At 41.1% G+C, this 19379-nt stretch overlaps 1 protein-coding gene across 2 annotated transcripts in view; it reads left to right on the top strand.

The window, feature by feature from the left end:
* Window positions 1-18788, top strand: part of SULT1C2 (sulfotransferase family 1C member 2) — a 40326-nt gene extending 21538 nt beyond the window's left edge. Inside the window, exons 2-8 of one of the 2 annotated variants that reach the window (XM_074332480.1) lie at window positions 694-863; window positions 1323-1448; window positions 7141-7238; window positions 13074-13200; window positions 13719-13813; window positions 13978-14158; window positions 16227-18788. In XM_074332480.1, coding sequence (XP_074188581.1) covers window positions 716-863; window positions 1323-1448; window positions 7141-7238; window positions 13074-13200; window positions 13719-13813; window positions 13978-14158; window positions 16227-16339 — 888 coding nt within the window. In that variant the 5' untranslated portion in view covers window positions 694-715 and the 3' untranslated portion in view covers window positions 16340-18788. Of the gene's footprint in view, window positions 1-693; window positions 930-1322; window positions 1449-7140; window positions 7239-13073; window positions 13201-13718; window positions 13814-13977; window positions 14159-16226 lie in introns of both variants that reach the window. The other variant, XM_019751683.2, reaches the window with a different exon arrangement.
* The last annotated feature ends 591 nt before the right edge of the window (window positions 18789-19379 follow it).

Here is a 19379-nt window from a genome sequence, read left to right as displayed (position 1 = left end):
AAAACAAAACAAAATTACAAGTGTTGGTGAGACTGGAACCCTTGTACTTTGATGGTGAGAATGAAAAATTATGCAGCTGCTGTGGAAAATAGTATGGCAATTTCTTAAAAACTTAAACATAGAATTACCAAACGATCTTGTCATTCCAATTCTGAGTATATACCTGGAAGAATTGAAAGCAGGGTTTCGAAGAGATATTTGTACACTCATGTTCACAGCAGCATTATTCACAAAACCAAAAGTTGGAAGCAACCCAAGTGTCTGTGCATGGATGAATGGATAAACAAAATGTGGTATATCCCTGCAACAGGATATTGTGCAGCCTCACAAAGGAATGAAATTCTGACCCATGCTACAGCATAGATACCTTGACCATATTGTGCTAAGTGAAGTAAGCCAGTCACAAAAGAACAAATGCTATATGAGTCCACTTATATGAGGTAAACTAGAGTAGTCAAATGAATGGAGACAGAAAGTAGAATGGTGGTTACCAGGGCCTGGATGGAGGGGAAATGGGGAGTTATTGTTTAATGGGTAGAGTTGTCTGGTGATGAGCATTGGTAATAATCGCACAACAATGTGAACATACTTAATGATACTAAACTGTACATGTGAAATGATTAAAATGGTAAGTTTTATGTTATGTGTATTTTACCACAATTTTTAAAGCCTCCTCTATTCTCCACTTATAAGGACTCCTCCGTCTCAAGACAGTATGGCCCTGACTGCAGAGTCGAGGAGACCACAACTGAGAGAGGTGGCAGGAATCCCCCTGCAGGCTACAACAGTAGACAACTGGAGCCAGATCCAAAACTTTGAGGCCAAGCCAGATGATCTCCTCATCTGTACCTACCCTAAAGCAGGTGACTGTAGGACCCAGGGAGAGCAAGACCTTGGCCTGCTGAGTCAGCATGCGCTTCTCACATCAGGTAGAATTGCCCCTGGTAGGATGTATGCACTTATTCAAGGAAAACTGCTCCTTCTTATTGTTCCACAATGATGCTCGTTATCAGGATGCCTAGCATCCCTGGGTATACCCAGGATCAAGCATAATGGCTCTAGAGGAGCCAGACTGCTCTGCTCTGCCTCGACTGCTGTTGGGTGAGAGCATATGTGGCTTTGCCTCTGCTGCTCCTCTCCCCATAGAGATCCAGTGGGTTTCTCCCACACCAATGTCTACCTGCCCTGGCTAGCAGGATCATGACCTGAGGCGAGGTTGAACCAAACACCATCAGTCTCCATGTCCCCTTCATTTGCCCAGGACACTTGGGACATATTGTATAACAGGTTTCTGCTCCTCCTTCTTTCTATATGGGCCTCAGGGACAACATGGATTCAGGAAATTGTTGACATGATTGAACAGAATGGGGATGTGGAGAAATGTCAGCGAGCCATCATTCAACACCGCCATCCTTTCATTGAGTGGTCTCGGCCACCCCAACTCTCTGGTAAGAGCTGCCCTGTGTCCTTCCTTTCTTTCTTAAGTCAGACAGATAAAGATTAATACCACGTAACACCACTTATATGTGGAATCCACAAAATAAAATAAATGAACAAACAAAACAGAAACGGACTCATAGATACAGAAAAGATTCTGATGGTCACCAGATGGGAGGGGTGTTGGGGGGCTGGGTGAAAAGGGATTAAGAAGTACAAATTGGTAGTTACAAAATAGTCATGGTGATATAAAGTACAGCATAAGGAATATTATGACTAATAATAGTGTAATAACTATGTACAGTGTCAAATGGGTATTAGACTTATCAGGAGGATCATTTTGTAAGTTATATAAATGTCTAATCACTATGTTGCACACCTGAGACCAATATAATATTGTATGTCAAATATAATAGGAAAATTAATTTTTAAAAAGACTTCACTTTTTTTTTTTTAGAGCAGTGTTAGGTTTGCAACAAAAGTGAGAGGAAGGTACATGGTGCCTCCTCTTTCTTTCTCTTTTGTTCTCTCCTTTCTCTGTCTTTTCCCTCTCTCTTGTTTCCTTGTTCCCGTGTACTCCCTGCTCCCATGCATGCACAGACACACCCACTATCACTATCCCCCGTCTCCCTGGAGAGGGACATAATGACATAAATCTATCATTGTATCATACAGAGTATGATATGCTGCTCTAAAAATCCTCTCTGCTCTAACTATTCATCTCTTCTCCCTGTCGCCACACTTTGATTTTTTTACTGTCCCCATAATTTAACTTCTTCCAGAATATCATATAGTTGGAATCATACAGTATGTAGCCTTTTCAGACTCGCTTCTTTCACTTAGTGATATGCATGTAAGGTTCCTCCATGTCTTTTCATGGTTTGATGACTCATTTCTTTTCAGTGCTGAATAATGGTCCATTGTCTGGATAAACCAGTTTATTTATCCACTCACCTACTGAAGGGGATCTTGTTTGCTATCCCCTCTTTCTTTCTCTTCCATTCTCTTTTCTCTCTGTCTTTTCCCTCTCTCTTGTTTTCTTGTTTCCTCCTTTTACTTTTTTCTCTTGTTTGTTCATTCTTTTTTCACTCTCCTTTCTCACCTGTCTCTTTTCTCTCTCCTTTCTTTCATGTCCCCTTCTCTCTCCCTCTCTGTCTCTCTCTGTCTCTCTGTCTCTCTGTCTCTCTCTGTCTCTCTCTCTCTCTCCCCCCCCCCATTATTCTTCCCCCTTATTTCTATCACTATTTGTTTCTTCCTCTTTTCTTCCTTTCCTCTACTTTCTACATATTATCTAAGATTATTGGTCAAAAGTAAATCACCAAGTAAGAAAGAATCTGCCTTAATTTCTCTTTAAACCCTCCCTCTGGTCACTGTTACTATAGAACACACAGAAGGTGGAAAACTGAGCAAGTCACACCCCTGCCCATCCTTACTCCACCCCTATAAAAGATCAGTGCAATCAAGGGAGTGCCTGAAAATTGGCCCAAAAAAATGCATTTGGATCCAACTACTTCTGTTCAGTAGAAGAGCCTTTTTCAGATAGTATTCAACTTAAAATTTTTTCTCTTAACACCTAAAAAAAACAAAGCTAAAAAAGAAAACAGAAGGCAAAAGAGGCCATTCCTAGAAGCTGCTGGAAATATTTTGCAGAACAGGATAGGAGGAAAGCCTACTCCCCTAAGTTTCAGCATTGTGTAGGTCAATGTAATGGAAAATTGGAAACACAAATAACTAGAAGTATAAAAGTGTAGTCCATACAACTCTAGTGTTAAAGTCTAAACTTGGAGTAATTGTTGACAGAAGACTGATAGATTTCTACAAATACTTTGAGATAGAAAAGTTCCTGATCTGATGCTCAGAAGACACCTGTAGCCGGTACTATTGTGTTAGAGTATCCTTGAGGCATTTTGTTTACCCTTATGGTCCTACCGGCCCAGCCTCTCTGGCTCCTCTGACCCCCATTGCTATCTGTCTAGTTAACCACTAGCTTTGCAATCCAGTGCCTGTACTGGCCCCTGCTCTGAACTGTCTGTGGGGCTCTGATCCCACACACAGGCTGCTGTCTGCTTGCTTTACTGTGATCACACTCATTCCCTGTTTGTTTGTGTCTGGTCTTCACAAGGACAACTAGGGTTTAAATCTTGATGCCACCTCTCACTCTGTGATCTTTAGCAAGTTACCCTGTCTGTGTTATAGTTTCCTCAGCTGCAAAATGTCCATGGAATTTGTGCCTACCTCAAAGAGTTGTTGTGGGGATTAAATGAGTTAATACATGTAAAAAGCTTAAAACAGTGCCTGGCGCAGAGTAGATACTATTTAAATATTAGGTTATTATTGGCCACCTCTTCAGGCTAAGTCCCTTACCCCATAACCCCACGTGCTCCCTGGTCCACTCAAGCATAACTTTTGAACTTGTTTCACATTCTGTCCCTGCACCATTGTCTTACCGCTGACAATTTGAGAGATTAAAGAGAGAGAGGAAAAGAAAAAAAGCCTAAAATGATTTTCAATGAGGTGTTCTTGGCAGGGTGTCTAATCAGTAAGTCAGTATTAAAAATAGGATAGAGCTTCTCTCAAGTGAATGCCAGCAGCTGTACAATTTTTAAAAAGGATGAAAACCAATAGCCCAGCATGACATATCATAGAAACCAAGATGGTTCTTTTTGAAACAAGGCACCCTGTGTCTAAAGAGGTAACAAACAGGCTTTATGGTCTTTCCAGCCATAAGCAGATGGATGATGGGTGCAGACTAGGCTGTGTGGTGATTTTATTTCAGAAAAGATAATCCCTCAGAGGTAAGGAGTACCACTGAAGAGAGTAGGTGATTCCTGAAATAGACTGATGGGTGTGGGTCAAGTGTACCAACTACCTCGGAGGGTTCTGGAGTAGATGGATAGTGCTGAATGCTGTGCGAGCTTGTGCCCTGCAGTTTCTCTCCCTCCCAGGCCCCCTTCACCCTCTCACCAACTCTCACCTACAGAGCAGTTTGACATTAAAGGCATTGATTGCACCTGTGACCTAATGAGAACAGGGCTGGAAAGACTTTGAAAAGACTTTCCAGCGTGTGTGGTTGTGTGTGTGTGTGATTGTGTGTGTGAACTGCATATAGGTGAAATCTAGGAATGACCCCTTCAGTTCAGCAAACATTTATACTATAAGTCCTGTGCTGCACAGAAGACTTCATACCTCCACTTGCCTTTAATAAATTTATGATCCAATGAAAGAGACAAATGCACACTATACAATGACAAGCAGTGAGTATGTTGGGTAGAAGTTAGCATAGGATGCTACGAGCAGGGTGAGAGGAATGTGACAAAAGACCAATTCCTAGAAAGAGCAACAACTAAAATGGTAAGCTATTGTTATTGTTATCTGTCTATCTCTCCTCCAGACCTCAAGCTCCTTGTGCAGATGGTAAAAGCCAAAAATGATTCCATCCGCCCCCTTTTCCCTCAGCGTGGGCTTGAGAAGGGAGTCTGTAGCCTGAGGTGTGTTCATGGACCCAGAGGCTAAGCAATTGTGGCCGTGTGCCGGGGGAAGGACACAACTGGAGCAGCTTTTCTGGAGCATTTCTGGAGAGAGAGAGAGACAGAGAGACAGAGAGACAGAGAGACAGAGAGACAGAGAGAGAGAAGGAAGAGATGCATAACTTAAATTTGTAAAAGGAAACCCTGGTGAAATGCTTTATATAAAGCCCCAAGCCCACAGAGTTTCTCTCTGCTACAGGGATTCTCTGGCAGAAAGTTTGAAGTGGGAGTTGGGCCAAACCTGCCAGGAGGGCTCATGTAGGAGGAGGAAAGCCCAAGTGTGTAGGGGTCCTGGGGAAGCAAACATGCTCAGGGCAGTGTCATCACAGGCTTTCTTCTTTCTCTCCTTCTTCTTTCTTCCTCTTACCTCTCTATCTTGTGACTCCCTCTTCATTTTGGCTGCTCTGGAGCCACTTTAAAAGTAGAAGTAACCCAAATGTTCATGAATGGATGAACAGACAAGTAAAATGTGGTATATGCACACAATGAAATATCATTGTTTTTAAAAGGAAGGAAATTCTGACACACGCTACAATGTGAATGAACCTTGAGGACATATTGTAACGTAAATAAGCCAGTCACAAAAAAGACAAACACTGTTTGATTCCACTTAAATGAAGTATCTAGAGTAGACAGAGTCATAGAGACAGAAGGAGAACTGGTTGTCAGGTCTGCAGAGAGGGAAAAGGTAGGAGCTAGTGTTTAACAGGTAGAGTGTCATCTGCAGGATGAAAAGAGTTCTGGAGATTGGTTGTAAAACTATCGGAAAGTACTTAACACTACTGAACAGTATGCTTGAAAAGGTTAAGATGGCAAATTTTGTTATGTGTATTTTACCATAATTTTAAAAAATTATTGGGGTTTCCCAATATATTAAAAAAATGAAATCAATAAAAAGCAGAATGAAGCATATCTCTGCCCTACCACCTCTGACCCCCACCTTCCCACCCAACACGCACACATACACACACGCACACACACACACACACACACACACATGCACGCGCATGCAGCTTGAAAATTAGATATTGCCCAAGACTTCCAAGCAGAAGAGTCACATGATGTGAGCTGCTCAAAAGCAGCAGCAATTTGAAGCCACCAGGGGCTGTTACATTTCAAGGTGTTGGTAACAAGAGCTTCAGCCCCAGACACAGTCCCTCCCAAAGAGGGCTTTGTCCTCTCCTCTCTGCTGGGATCCGGCAGTCTACCTCTTCCTCAGGCCTGAAGTGTAGCCATGCCATAATGCTCAGATAGACCACAAGGAACATTTACAACAGGGAGAGTGCAGTTAACACTCGAAGTAATATTCCATTAGATCCAGCTTTTTAAAAGTCAAACTTGGCACCTGTCCTCCCAGGGTGATTGGCAGGGGCAGGGCTAGGCATTTTCCTCACAGGCTCCTTTCTATCTGCCCCCATCTTTGGAAAACCAGGCACTGACTAGAAAGGGTCCGGCTCCTCAGTCTGCTGGGCTTGGTTCTCAGAGGCCCACAGAGAGAGAAGGGTGGTGTGGAAGGTGGCTTCAGAGCATGACTTGTTGATGCATATTTAAAATAAGATGTTACTTTATTGTCAAGCGTTTTTCCAGTTTTTAGAAATGCTCTCCTCTGTTCCCTCTGATTCCTTCACTAGAATGGAAGCTTATTAGAGAGAAGGGTCATGTCTTCCTTATCTTTGTTGCCTTTTTCCTTAACTTCAATTTAACATAATGATGGCACAGAGCAAGTGCCCAGTAAGTGTTTTAAAGGAGAGAGTAAAAATTACAACTCATATGTTATCAAGTGTATATGGCTTTAGAGTTTGAAACAAGTGACTGGCACACAGGCCAGGCACTTGGGCACTGGCTGCAGACACACAGGGGTAAGCACCGGCTAGGAGGTGAGAGCGGCCTGTGCTCTGGTCCCAGATGGCTCAACAAGACGTCACTTGTCCATCCTCAACTTCCGTCTCTTCAGCCTTAAAGTGACAGAATAAATTAATTCTAAGCTCCCTTCCTGCTCTCAGGCTGTATTATTCTACAGAAGTGAAGGTAATATCAATAATCCCATTAAGAAATCCCAAAAGAAAGCCAAGAGACAAGCAGAAAGATAGGCAGGGACCTCTGGACAGAGCCTGAAATATAAGTTCCACATGAGATGCTTGTACTACATAGACATTTCCTCTTGACTGTTTTAAAGGTGTGGAAAAAGCCAATGCAATGCCCTCTCCACGGACAATGAGGACTCACCTTCCTATTCAGCTGTTGCCTCCATCTTTCTGGGAAAACAACTGCAAGGTAAAATAGCAAACCCCACCCCCAGGACACACGGGCAGGTAAGTCTCCCGAGAGCAAATCCTCCAGACTTCAATTCAAGACACATATCATCAATTCTACCTCTCCATTCTCTCTGAAGTGTTGAGAGTTTATCAGCAATAAGATAAAATGTGAAGTTCTACACTCAGCAGGACACTCACCTGAACAGTTTCAAACAAGACATGAAAGCATAAGCCAGACTGAATTTTTGGAGAGAACTAGAGACATTGGGGAGATGGTGAGTGTCTACTGCTATTTCAGTAAGTCTGGCTGTGAAAGGATGGGGAGCAGGTGGTTACCCAAGGTTGTAAGCAATGGGAAGACTCATAATAGAGCAGAGAAGAAAGAGTGAGGGGGGAAAAAGCCCTGAAGTCTATTTTTTATTAAGTTTATTGAGGTGACATTGGTTAATAAAATTATATAGGTTTCAAGTGTACAATTCTATAATACATCATCTATAGCTCACATTGTGTGCTCACCACCCACTTAGTTCTCCTCCCATCACCATATGTTAGACCCCCTTTACCCTTTTCTGCCTCCTGTCCCCCTTCCCTCTGGTAACCACTAAACTGTTGTCTGTATCTGTGAGTTTTTGCCTGATGACTATTTAAAAGGGTAGGTAGATGGAGCAGTGTTCATGGGGGGAGAAGGGGCACTTGGCTTCAGCCTCTAGTAGACTCTGGGCTTCTAGTTTTATTTACTCTGGGACTTCATTTATTCTGCACCCCTGTGCCTAATCTGTTCCTGGTACATAGAGGACATTGAAAACATGTTTGTTAAATGAACAATGAATGAGTAGCCGTGGAGTGAGTGGAGTCAAGGGTAACTAAGCTATGAGCAGCCCTGGTAAGAAAGTGGGGCACTGTTTTCTCAGAGGTTGGAATGAAGGGGGGAAAAGATGTATTTCTAGGGTACAGAGGACTCACATCAAATGACATAAGTCCTTTCCGTAAAGTTCGATAAGGGAACAAGAACTTCCATTTCCAGGATTATGGCAGACTAAATATCTTGAAACCCTTTTGTATAACACACATGGGAAAGCTGTATAACATATAACAAGTTTTCTTTTAAGTGCATAAGTGAGTTCAAGATAAAGTAAGGAAAAATCCTAAATTCTAAAACTGAAGAGGGAGCCAAAATTCAGAGAGAGGTAAATTGAGACTATATGAGGTCTGCCAATTAAATTTGCGAACTCATCCTAGAAAAAGTGCTACATACCTTATTCCTGAATATCACTATAGTTACCTTCAAAGTACTCCCCTGGGGAAGCTATGCACCTTCGCCAGAACCTAGTTCACCCTTTCAAAGCAATTTTGGAACTCTTTTTCTGGAATGGCCATCAGAGCTGTTATTGTATTACCCTTGATGTCTTGAGTGTCATCAAAATGTCTTCCTTTCAATATTTCCTTTATCTTTGGATAAAGAAAGAAGTCATTGGGGGCCAGATCAGGTGAGTAGGGAGGGTGTTCCAATACAGTTATTTGTTTACTGGCTAAAAACTCCGTCACAGACAGTGCCGTGTGAGCTGGTGCATTGTCGTGATGCAAGAGCCATGAATTACTGGCAAAAAGTTCAGGTCATCTAACTTTTTCATGCAGCCTTTTCAGCACTTCTAAATAATAAACTTGGTTAACTGTTTGCCCAGTTGGTACAAATTCATAATGAGTAATCCCTCTGATATCAAAAAAAGGTTAGCAACATCACTGCAACAAAGTTTGCGAACTTAATTGTCAGACCTCATAGTTGTCCCCGGGGTATTTGCTGACCTGGATAATCCAGTATCGCGAGCTGTAATGGCTGCACAGGGACAGGGTCAAAGCCGAGAACAGAAGGAACCAGAAGAGTGAGGAACTGAAGCTGGGACTGCTGAAGGACTTCATCCTCAATGGATGGGTGGGGGAAGCTTCTCTGTCTTGACCTGGGCTCTTAGGTCCCCTGACAATGTGTAGCCAGAGGCTTCCTCTCTCACGCATTTAACATTCACACTTGCACTTCTTGCATCATCCAAGAAGCTGCAAGCTGAGAAATTCACATAATATGGTTCCCATTGCCAGTGTCCCCAGAGTGCCTGGAAGAAACAAACACAGATCCTCTCTGCAGCTTCAACTTGGGCCCCACAGTGCTCCGCCTTGAGTTTGCCATCTCACATTAAAAATACACAAAGGAACAAGTCACCATGAGAGTCCACAGAAAGAATGAACAGCGAGTCAGACCTCAAGAATTTCTGGTAATATTCCAAAAACAACCATTGAACAGAAATTCAAAATGGTCATTGTGTGTGTGAGTGTGTGTATGTGAGAGAAAGAGAGACAGACAGAGTGAGACAGAGAGAGAGAGGAAGAGAAAAGAGGAAACATGAGTGAACGTCAACGTTCATCTAACAGAATGTAGATGCTTTTGGCCTGTTGCTCAACAGAAAACTAGAAAAATCACCCTGTAGCACTGAAATCCAAGGTGACTGTATCCCCTGTTAGGTGGTTAAAGTCATTCAGTGTAGCTTTTTGCTTAATTAGTTTAGAGAATCAAATTTGATCTTTAATCAAGCACTATTTTAAATAGTGATTTGTTTTCATTTGTCAGTATCATTTCTCTTTGGGGGTGGTGTGTATGTGTATGTGCGGGCATGTTTTCACACTGACCCAGGGATGCTTCTTTTCCTAACAGACAATGAACTCAGCTTTCCGGCCCAATTTTTAATCTTTTGTCTGTTTAAAATTCATTTTGTTCAGCCTGTTGTGCTTGGGAATAATCCACATAGGCTATCTGGATTTGGGAGTAAAATTTACACTGAAACCTTGCATGATGCAGGGTGAATTACTCCTCTATTCATTGATAGAGAGCATAAGCCTTGACTACATCTCCATCTGTACAGATTGCCCAAATTCACCCACAGCCAGCGGAAGCCTGGAATATGGCTGATGAGACTCAGGTATCATCTAGAACCTCACTACAAGAGCAAAAGTCCCTAAGAACTCCCTTGGGATTCCCAAGCAGAGTCAGGAAACATCTCCATGCCCCTCTGCTTCAACATCAAACTATTGTTTATAGTAACCCTCAATGTACAGGTGCACACACGCATACATACACACACACACACACACACACACACACACACACACACACTACAAAGTTACTGTCTTGCAGCTGAAATGTTTTTGGAACATTGCTACATAAAATGTTTTCCTTTTGGTGCACCCCAGCCATGAAGTACCTCTTTTACACATGCTGATGTTGAGAACACTTGCAGAAAAATCACTAGACTACCAAAAGAAGTCTTGTTTCCATCATGGATTTCTACTTTCTTCCCTGGACTTTTGACCTATCTCAATGTCATGAATAGCTGGTCCATGTTTAATTTAGGTCCTTTGCGTTCCTCTTATACTCTGGTGTTATTATTACAGTATGAGCACACTGCAGCATGCAGTTAAAAGGAGCAAAAAGGGCCTGGCTACCTCCTGGCTAACTGCTATTTGGGCATTATGTGATTCTTAAAATAGGTCTTTCTGAGTAAAAAAAATAATTCACCAGTAGAAATGTGTTCACTTGGGAAAAAAAAAAAAAAGAGAGAGAATTTCTGATAATAAAATCATCAGATATAAAAATTAAAGAAGAATGTTTAAGTTATATAAAGAAAGAAAAGATTGAATTAAAAGTAAAAGACTGGAATAAGATACTATTTTTAAAAGAATTATTTATTAAATAAATAAATAAACAGGATTTCTGTAACTAAAAAGATATATGATCATTTAACTGAAAAACTGAAGAACAGGTTAAAGTGCAGAATATATACAGCTGAAAAGAGAATTTATGAACTTGGGAAGGGGGATGGGATAAAAGTTTGCAGACAAGGAAAGAGGAGAGAACCTTGTGACTAGTGGTGAGAAATATGAGAAGGAATGAAGAAGAGATTAATAAAATGATTATCAAGCAGCAATGGCGTGAAAGCCAACCAGAGGATAAAAAGATTAAGAATTCCAGTGGACATTTTAAAGTCCCTACACCAGGAAGCACCAGGGTAGGTCAGGAAGCAGAGGGAATGAGGGTGAAATGTTAGCAAGAACATTTACTGTGGTTTCCAAGGAAGGATGAGTGAGGCAGGTAAGTAGGTTTAGGATTGGCTAGTTTAAATAATTTCAGTGGGCTCTGGGGCATAGGGCTGTCCCTAATTATCTGAGCCTGTCCCTGGGGTGATTACAGCAGGTGAATAGTGGCTCAGAGTGTGAGAGCCCAATAAGGAAGGTGATTGAGGTGTGGGTTCTGTGTTGGGTGGTTTGCATTTGAAAACTGAGCTTGATGGTGAGTTGTTACCCTCTCTAAGAACTGGCTAACCCTCCAGGGTCCATAAAGCCCTAAGATGTCAAATCATCAGAATACAGAACATAAAACACATGGTTAATACAGCACTATTGACAGTTTGGGCCAGATAATTCATTCTTGGGGGTGGGGGTAGGCTGTTCTGTGCATTGTAGAATGTTCAGCAGCTTTCCTGTCCTCCAATGGTGGTGCCAGTCACACCACCACCCCCAGTTGTAACAATCAAAAATGTCTCCAGACATTGCCAAAAGTCCCCTAGTGGGTAAAATCATTCCCAATTGAGAACTACCATTTTAGGGTAAAATAAAATCAGCACAGCTTCAAATGGCTAGTCATGGATCTGAGACGGCTAATTAGTGAGACCAATTTTTATTTTTTTTTTTTTTAGAATTATATTTGTGTTCTTCATTTATTCTTTAAGTACAGTAGAATATACTAGTTTTTACATATTGACAAAATGTTTGGGTGTGTATGCAAAGGTTATACATAATTATAACATGAATTTGTATGTTTTTCATGAGGATTATAGTTGCTTTTCATGTATTATTTAAGGGCCCTCATAGGTTGATTCATATGGTACATTTTACATCTCAACTTCTGAATTTACTCTAATGTTAAATATAAGGTCAATATGAGACTTCTGTCCATAATTACTAATAAAGTAGTACTTAGCAAGGATAAATTAAGCAGGTGAGAATCTGTCATTTAGTGATGTTGGACCATATTTTTTTTTTTTAATTAAATTTATTGGGGTGACAATTGTTAGTAAAATTACATAGATTTCAGGTGTACAATTCCGTATTACATCATCTATAAATCCCATTGTGTGTTTACCACCCAGAGTCAGTTCTCCTTCCATCACCATATATTCTATCCCCCTTACCCTCATGTCCCACCCCCCACCCCACTTTGAGACTGATGCTGTTAGAATGTGAGTTGAGCACCTAGAAATCGCAATGAGATAGAAGGTCACACTTGGTTAAAGTGAACGGCTGGGAGGATAGAAGGATACAAAGCTGTGGTCAAAGTGAAACCTAAAAGGATGTTTTGTAGGGGGACAACTGAAGTGATTAGAGGTGGAAATAACAGAGTTGAAGAGACCAGAAAAAGTAATAGCTATTTTCTTGCTGCATGGTCGAAACTCTTAACCATGAAGCTGTTCTGCTTCTCCAGAAAACCAAGGTGAAGGTATTAGGAGGATCGTCAGTGTGTATGTATCATATTAGTCTGATGGTGGGTCATAGTTTTTAGACAAAGATTGTACTCTGATCCCAAGAGGAAAATCAGGAGCCAGCCGGCTTCGTAGGACCGAGTTAGGACTAGAGAGCAAAACTAGCAGAAAGGCAGGGACAGCGAGAGGATAGGAAGGTCACAAGGCCAAGTTGAATTGCCACAACAGGAGAGCTGAGCAGGGTGTGCACAGCTACCCTCAGGATGGGTCAACCTGTGAAAAGCCACTTGTTACGCAATCATCTCTCAGCCACCTCTCTTCTTACCTCAAAGTTCCTATACGTCGCTCGAAATGCCAAAGACTGCATGGTTTCCTACTACCATTTCCAAAGGATGAATCAAATGCTTCCTGACCCTGGTACCTGGGAAGAGTATTTTGAAAGTTTCATCAGTGGGAAAGGTAAAGGGAACCCCTTCACATCCTTGCATCCCCACTCCTGCTAGGCTCAATCACACATAACATTTTGATTCCCTAGAATGTCGTGTGCCTCCTTCATTAGGTGTGTCCTACCACTGACTGGGGCTGGCTGCAGCAGGCTATCTGTTCTCACAGTGAACACCCATAGGCCAAGCAAATACTTGTATCACCCACTTGATTCAAAAGCCTTTATTCTGGGTCACCTTACCTGTAGAGTCACCCTTATTCCAAAAGGTGTCCCTGTCCCATTATGAGGGCATAAGTGATTACACATATTAAATATGATGCCATGTTATGTAGTGTGTTGGGATAAATTACCCCAAGTGTGTCCCATTGTACATCACCCTCCAAATCAAACAGATCACGACTCTTAGACTATATTTGCTCCATCATTTGCTTTTCTCTGTCTCCAACACACATCAGGTAAACAGAATTCTTAACCATTGGAAGGTTTTATATGATCCCTATATGGGCTGCTCTGTTTCCTGTGTCTGTTACAGTCGGTTGGGGTTCCTGGTATGACCATGTGAAAGGATGGTGGGAAATGAAAGACAGATACCAGATCCTCTTCCTTTTCTATGAGGACATAAAGAAGGTGAGTAGAGGCCCTTCAGATGAACCGCTTCTGACCCAGATGCAGAAAGATCTAAAGTTGTTGCAGGGCTGGACTTCTGGGAGGTATATCCTGAAGTATAGGTGTGTCTTTCTGATACCCTCGATACCGTCTTTCATTCCAATGCAATGTGACCCTCACCACAGGACCCAAAGCATGAAATTCAGAAGGTGATGAAGTTCATGGGAAAGAACTTGGATGAAACAGTGCTAGATAAAATCGTCCAGGAGACATCATTTGAGAAAATGAAAGAAAATCCCATGACAAATCGCTCTACAGTTCCCAAATCTATCCTGGACCAGTCCATTTCCCCCTTCATGAGAAAAGGTTTGTGGGGCTGAAATACTACATAAATATATGTATTAGTCAAATATTCAGTTTGTCTAGTAACATACTACCTGCCTCTTAGCAAGATGTTGGGTTTTACTAATATCAAGGCAATACTTTTATACTTTTCGTAATATCTGCTGCTATAATAATAATGTTGGGGGTTTGATCTTGATACACAAGATTTGGTGGCAAGGAACAGAGTCCCTCAAGCTGGCCTCAAAATGAGGGGCTTGTTATCATCATATGCAATTTCAAAGACAGTTAAGAGCAGGAGCTACTATGGGTCCAGGCCACATGGGGATTCCTGGACCTCAGGGTCTGGGACCCCAGCAGCAGCAGATTCTGGCTCTTTATTGTACCACCATTTATAGGACTCATTGCTGTCCACGTCTGCTGTGAGTGCCTTTCTCTGCTGACCAGCTTCCTCTCTCTCTCCCTATTATACACTTTTCCCACATTATCGCTTCTGCTGACTCAGTTTCAGCTCATAACTTGGTCTTGATCATGACCCAAACCTGCTCTTCATCATGATTTTCAACCACACCTACTGCTGAGAACTGCCTCATCCTCCTAACATTTCTGAGTTCCAATTCACAAAGAGGAATTCTAATTGGTCCAGATAACATTTTCTAAAGAAAATAAAAACTTTTATTGCTTTTTAATTTAAAAAGTAATACATGTCATTGTAAAAAAAAATTAGGTCAATATAGAATTATATTTAAAAAGTTCCCTTTAGCAAAACCCTGCTCCCCAGAAGTAACTATCAATGGTGTGGATGTTCCCTCCCTCTCTGTTTTATGAACACAGACTTTTCATTTTCACAGCAGTGGAATCATGGGGTACATACTGCTTTGAACTTCTTTTCTTCTTCTTTTAAACATGTGATTGAATTTATTTTTTTGCATTTTCCAATCTACACCATCCCATGCTACTGAAACAAACCGAACCATTCCATTTATTTCCACTTCAATGGTGATAATTTGGGAAGTACCCCTTGTCCAGAGCCATCCAGACTCATCTTGCTGTACATCCTCATTCCCTCAGGCTCATACATACACAAAGATCTACACCATGCTGAGTTTGTTCCTTGAAACATAAAATGCGGTCGGAAACACCTTCATTTACCAGAGTATCAGACATTCCTCCAGCACAAAGCATGCATGTAGGTCCCTGTAGCTCATTGTTTTTAGTGATCTTATGTTGTACCAAAGCATGGATACATCATACTTCACTCAACTATTTCCCTAATGGTAGACACTACGGATATTTTCAATTGTTTGTCTTTATGAATAATGCTGCAGTAAACATCTTTGTGCATATGTTCTTATGTCCTGATACTTTTATTTCTATTGCATAATTTTCCAGAAGAGGCATTGGCGGGACAAATGGTATTTTCCATTTTTGAAATCATTTTAATATTTACTGCTTGGTGAAAAAGAATGTATCTCATTCATATTTTTCCCAAAAGTCTTTTTTATTGAGATGTAATTTACATACAGAATGTACAACTCTTAAGAGTACAGTTCAACAAGTTTTGATAAACATAGTATATACCTACATATACCCAGGATCCCAATCAAGATGCTGAACATTTCATCACCCCAGAAGGTTGCCCCTCGTGCCCCTGAAAAGTCAATCTCTACCCCTAGAGACAACCAGTGTCTTAATTTCTATCATTATAGGTTGATTTTGCCTTTATATAAATGAAATCATACAGTAGGTACTTTCTTGTGTGTGGTGTTTTTTGTTCAATGTAAAGTTTTGAGATTCCTCTGTGTGGCTGTATGTCAGTAGTTCCTTTCCATGTCTGTGTAGTAGTCCATCATGTGAACATATCATAGGTGGGACCAGGTCACCAGCTCTTTGGGGTCAACTGTCCACCCAGCTTAGGAGCCCACCCCCTGTACAGAGCACCCCAGGGCCGCTTCTCAGAGCAGAGAGCTGCAGATGAATGGGTATCCATTGTAGGGAAAGTGGGGTAAGGCAGGCCACTCCACTTCTTTACTCAGGCCACCGAAACTTTCAATCAGAGAGTGACACTCCCATCTGGGCTTTCCTCTTCTAGGAACTGTGGGGGATTGGAAAAATCATTTCACTGTGGCTCAGAATGAGAGATTTGATCAAATCTACAGGAAAAAGATGGAAGGAACCTCAATAAACTTCTGCATGGAACTCTAAGGTATAAATAAGAAGGTGGATGACAAGAACGCAGTTGTTACCTTTCACTCCCTCAGCCCTGGCCAAAAGAGTCTCTGAAATCACATTGTACATGTACACGACTGTGGTACCAACCATCTCTCTGATTGTTACAGTATGTACCAACCTCACTTTTAAACAGGAGTATGTCTAATGCTTATTTTCTCAACCATTTTTCCAAAGTAAGAAATAAGATGTTTTAATAAAATAAGTAAAATACAAGACTTGAATACTGTGAGGATTTTTTAAAACCTCCATTATTCTAGAAAATCTGTCCGAGTTTTCTAGTCTGTAATATAATACCTTGAGTATAAGTATGCAAATATTAACTTACATCTATATTATTAATATGAAATTTCTGACAAATGCCACGGCCATTCAAGGAACCCCAGTTGTGCTGGATCCTGGGGTTCCTGATTACTATGGGAATGGAAACTTCGAGGGCAGTCCTGGTACAGTCAGCCCCGAGGAAACATGCTCTGAGAGACTTCGCTGGTGGTGAGGAATAAAAGGGAAGGGCACAGAAGGAAGATGCCAGAAGACCAAAACCTCTTAAAAGAGCCATGATGCTAGGTCATATAGGAAACTGAACTCTCAAAGGTGGCCTTTTGGAAGCCCACACTGTGTCCTGGTAAAGGCAGAAAATGGAAGACAGGGGAGCAGCATCAACAAAGCTAACCCAGCGCTGACTGTTGGGCTGGGGTTTAGTCTCAACATCAATGCCGTGTCCTCTGGGGACTTCTCAAAACCAAGCCAGGAGCCCTTTTCAGTGGTTTCCCATATTTACCCCAGTTGTAGCCATGCTGCTCTATATTTACTTGTCTATACATTCCACTCAGTTGTAAATTCTTTTGCATTTGGTTTCATGTTTTATTCAACATTTTGTTCCCAGTACCACCTGCAGTGCCTGGCACATAACATGTGTCCATTAAGTACTTGTGGAATGAGCCAGTGAATGCATGGATGAAGGACTACAGGAAGGCAGGCATGTGTCAGATCACAAATTCTCAACTTTTAGTCCCGACTAGTGGGATCCAAGCTGAGGGCTGTAGGAGCAGTTCACCTGGTGAACAGGCAACAAGAGGGTGCATCAAACCAACTAAAATTCTGGCTGCTTTTTTTTTTTTTTTTAATGAAGACTGACTGGCTGATTAATTTGATAATACACTGGTTTTGCCATTTTTTCTTTTTTTTTTATTGGGGAAAGGGAACAGGACTTTATTGGGGAACAGTGTGTACTTCCAGGCCTTTTTTCCAAGTCAAGTTGTTGTCCTTTCAGTCTTAGTTGTGGAGGGCGCAGCTCAGCTCCAGGTCCAGTTGCCATTGCTAGTTGCAGGGGGCACAGCCCACCATCCCTTGCTGGAGTTGAACCGGCAACCTTGTGGTTGAGAGCCCATTGGCCCATGTGGGAATCAAACCGGCAGCCTTCGGAGTTAGGAGCATGGAGCTCTAACCGCCTGAGCCACCGGGCCGGCCCCTGACTGCTTTTTATTATCACCCTCCTCAGGCAATTCTAAACAATGTTAATGATAACATAATCCTCCCAGGAAAAAAAAAGAAACTTGTGTTGGCCTAAATTCTAAACAATTGCTTGGTTACTACTGAGTTTTAATCATATATATGTAAGCTTCAAATTAGCACCTTTATATTATGTAAAAAAATTTTAAAAAGCCTATATCCCCCGTAGATTGTAATTTTATATTGTAAAGATTTTGCGGTTTTGTTCCATGTCTTATTCATCTTTGTATGGAAATTAATTCAGAGAACCCCCAGGCATAGAGCCAGCCTCTGTAACTGACACACACAGATGCAGCTACCCCTGCTGCTTTTCAGGGTAAATTCCTAACAGTTCAGAAGTCTTCAAGCTCACTTCAGGTACAACGTGTGTCCCTGTAGGATATGAATATTCCTGTGTTTAAACAGTAGTAGATTCAGCATAAACAATGATACCATGATGATTGTAATAGCAATGAAACAGAACTTGAGTTTCTTCAATTCTGCCATTCTATATGACTCCTTAGAGTTTTTGTTTGTATTCGGAACTTAAAATACTGAAATTTAAGAAGTCTGAACTATGGGGCATAAAATGTTTGTTTGGTAAGTATAAGGTTTTGTTCATACAGGAAATAGTTTACTGATCTTGAATAATATTTTAAACTTAAAATTTATTCTCTTCTGTAATTGTTAATTACTTGTTTTAAAACTCAAGAATGAATCAAGAAAATGAAACATTACATCAGTGGCATGAATTAGTAATTGTCTGGATTTTATTTTTTATAAACATTTTAGTTTTATTAAAATTGACTCATTCTGATCATTTTTTACTGGAGTGAGTCCATACTGAAAGGTGAATCTCTGACTATATTTTTTTACTAACTATCATTATTATGTGTTTCTATTCATGATAAATACAGAAAATAATTTTGTTGTATATGGGGGGGAAGTAATAAAAAATGGTTGTTTCCAAGATTCAGATATAATTTCAACTCCAAACTACATAATGGTGTGTTTGTTTCTTTAAACTCAGTTTCCTTTTCCCTCTCTAGTTAGGAACTAAGCATACTGACTTTGAGTTTTAGTATATCAAAGGGTTTTAGAGTTTAATGCTGTGAGATTTCATGGGACTGTGGGTTTTTAAATCATCTGCAAATTACCTTTATGTTCAGGTTTCCAAAACCTTGGTGGAAACTACATGCCAACTGGAACACATTATAATCAAGGTCAAGGGTGAAAAGCTGCCTTGCTGGTAAGGCAGTGTTTTGCAACTTGTCCAGCTCTCAGCCTGTTCATGCAGGGAGGGGTCAAACACAGGAGCAGAGACACAAGAAATAAAACCAACACCAAGAGGTTCTGGATTTAAGCAATAAGCCAAGATGAGGAGGTCATAGCATGCCTTCTTTCCCATAAGCTTATATGAGTCAATAGCCAAAAAGGGGTGATTTTAAGATCTGTCTTTCTTCCTAGAAAGAGCTATAGCCATCATTCATTCATTCATTCATTCATTCCTGATTGAACACCAATT

The sequence above is a fragment of the Rhinolophus sinicus genome, linkage group LG05 (genome assembly GCF_036562045.2).
Source record: "Rhinolophus sinicus isolate RSC01 linkage group LG05, ASM3656204v1, whole genome shotgun sequence".
Taxonomy (NCBI): domain Eukaryota; kingdom Metazoa; phylum Chordata; class Mammalia; order Chiroptera; family Rhinolophidae; genus Rhinolophus; species Rhinolophus sinicus.
This window is presented reverse-complemented; position numbering and strand designations above follow the sequence as displayed.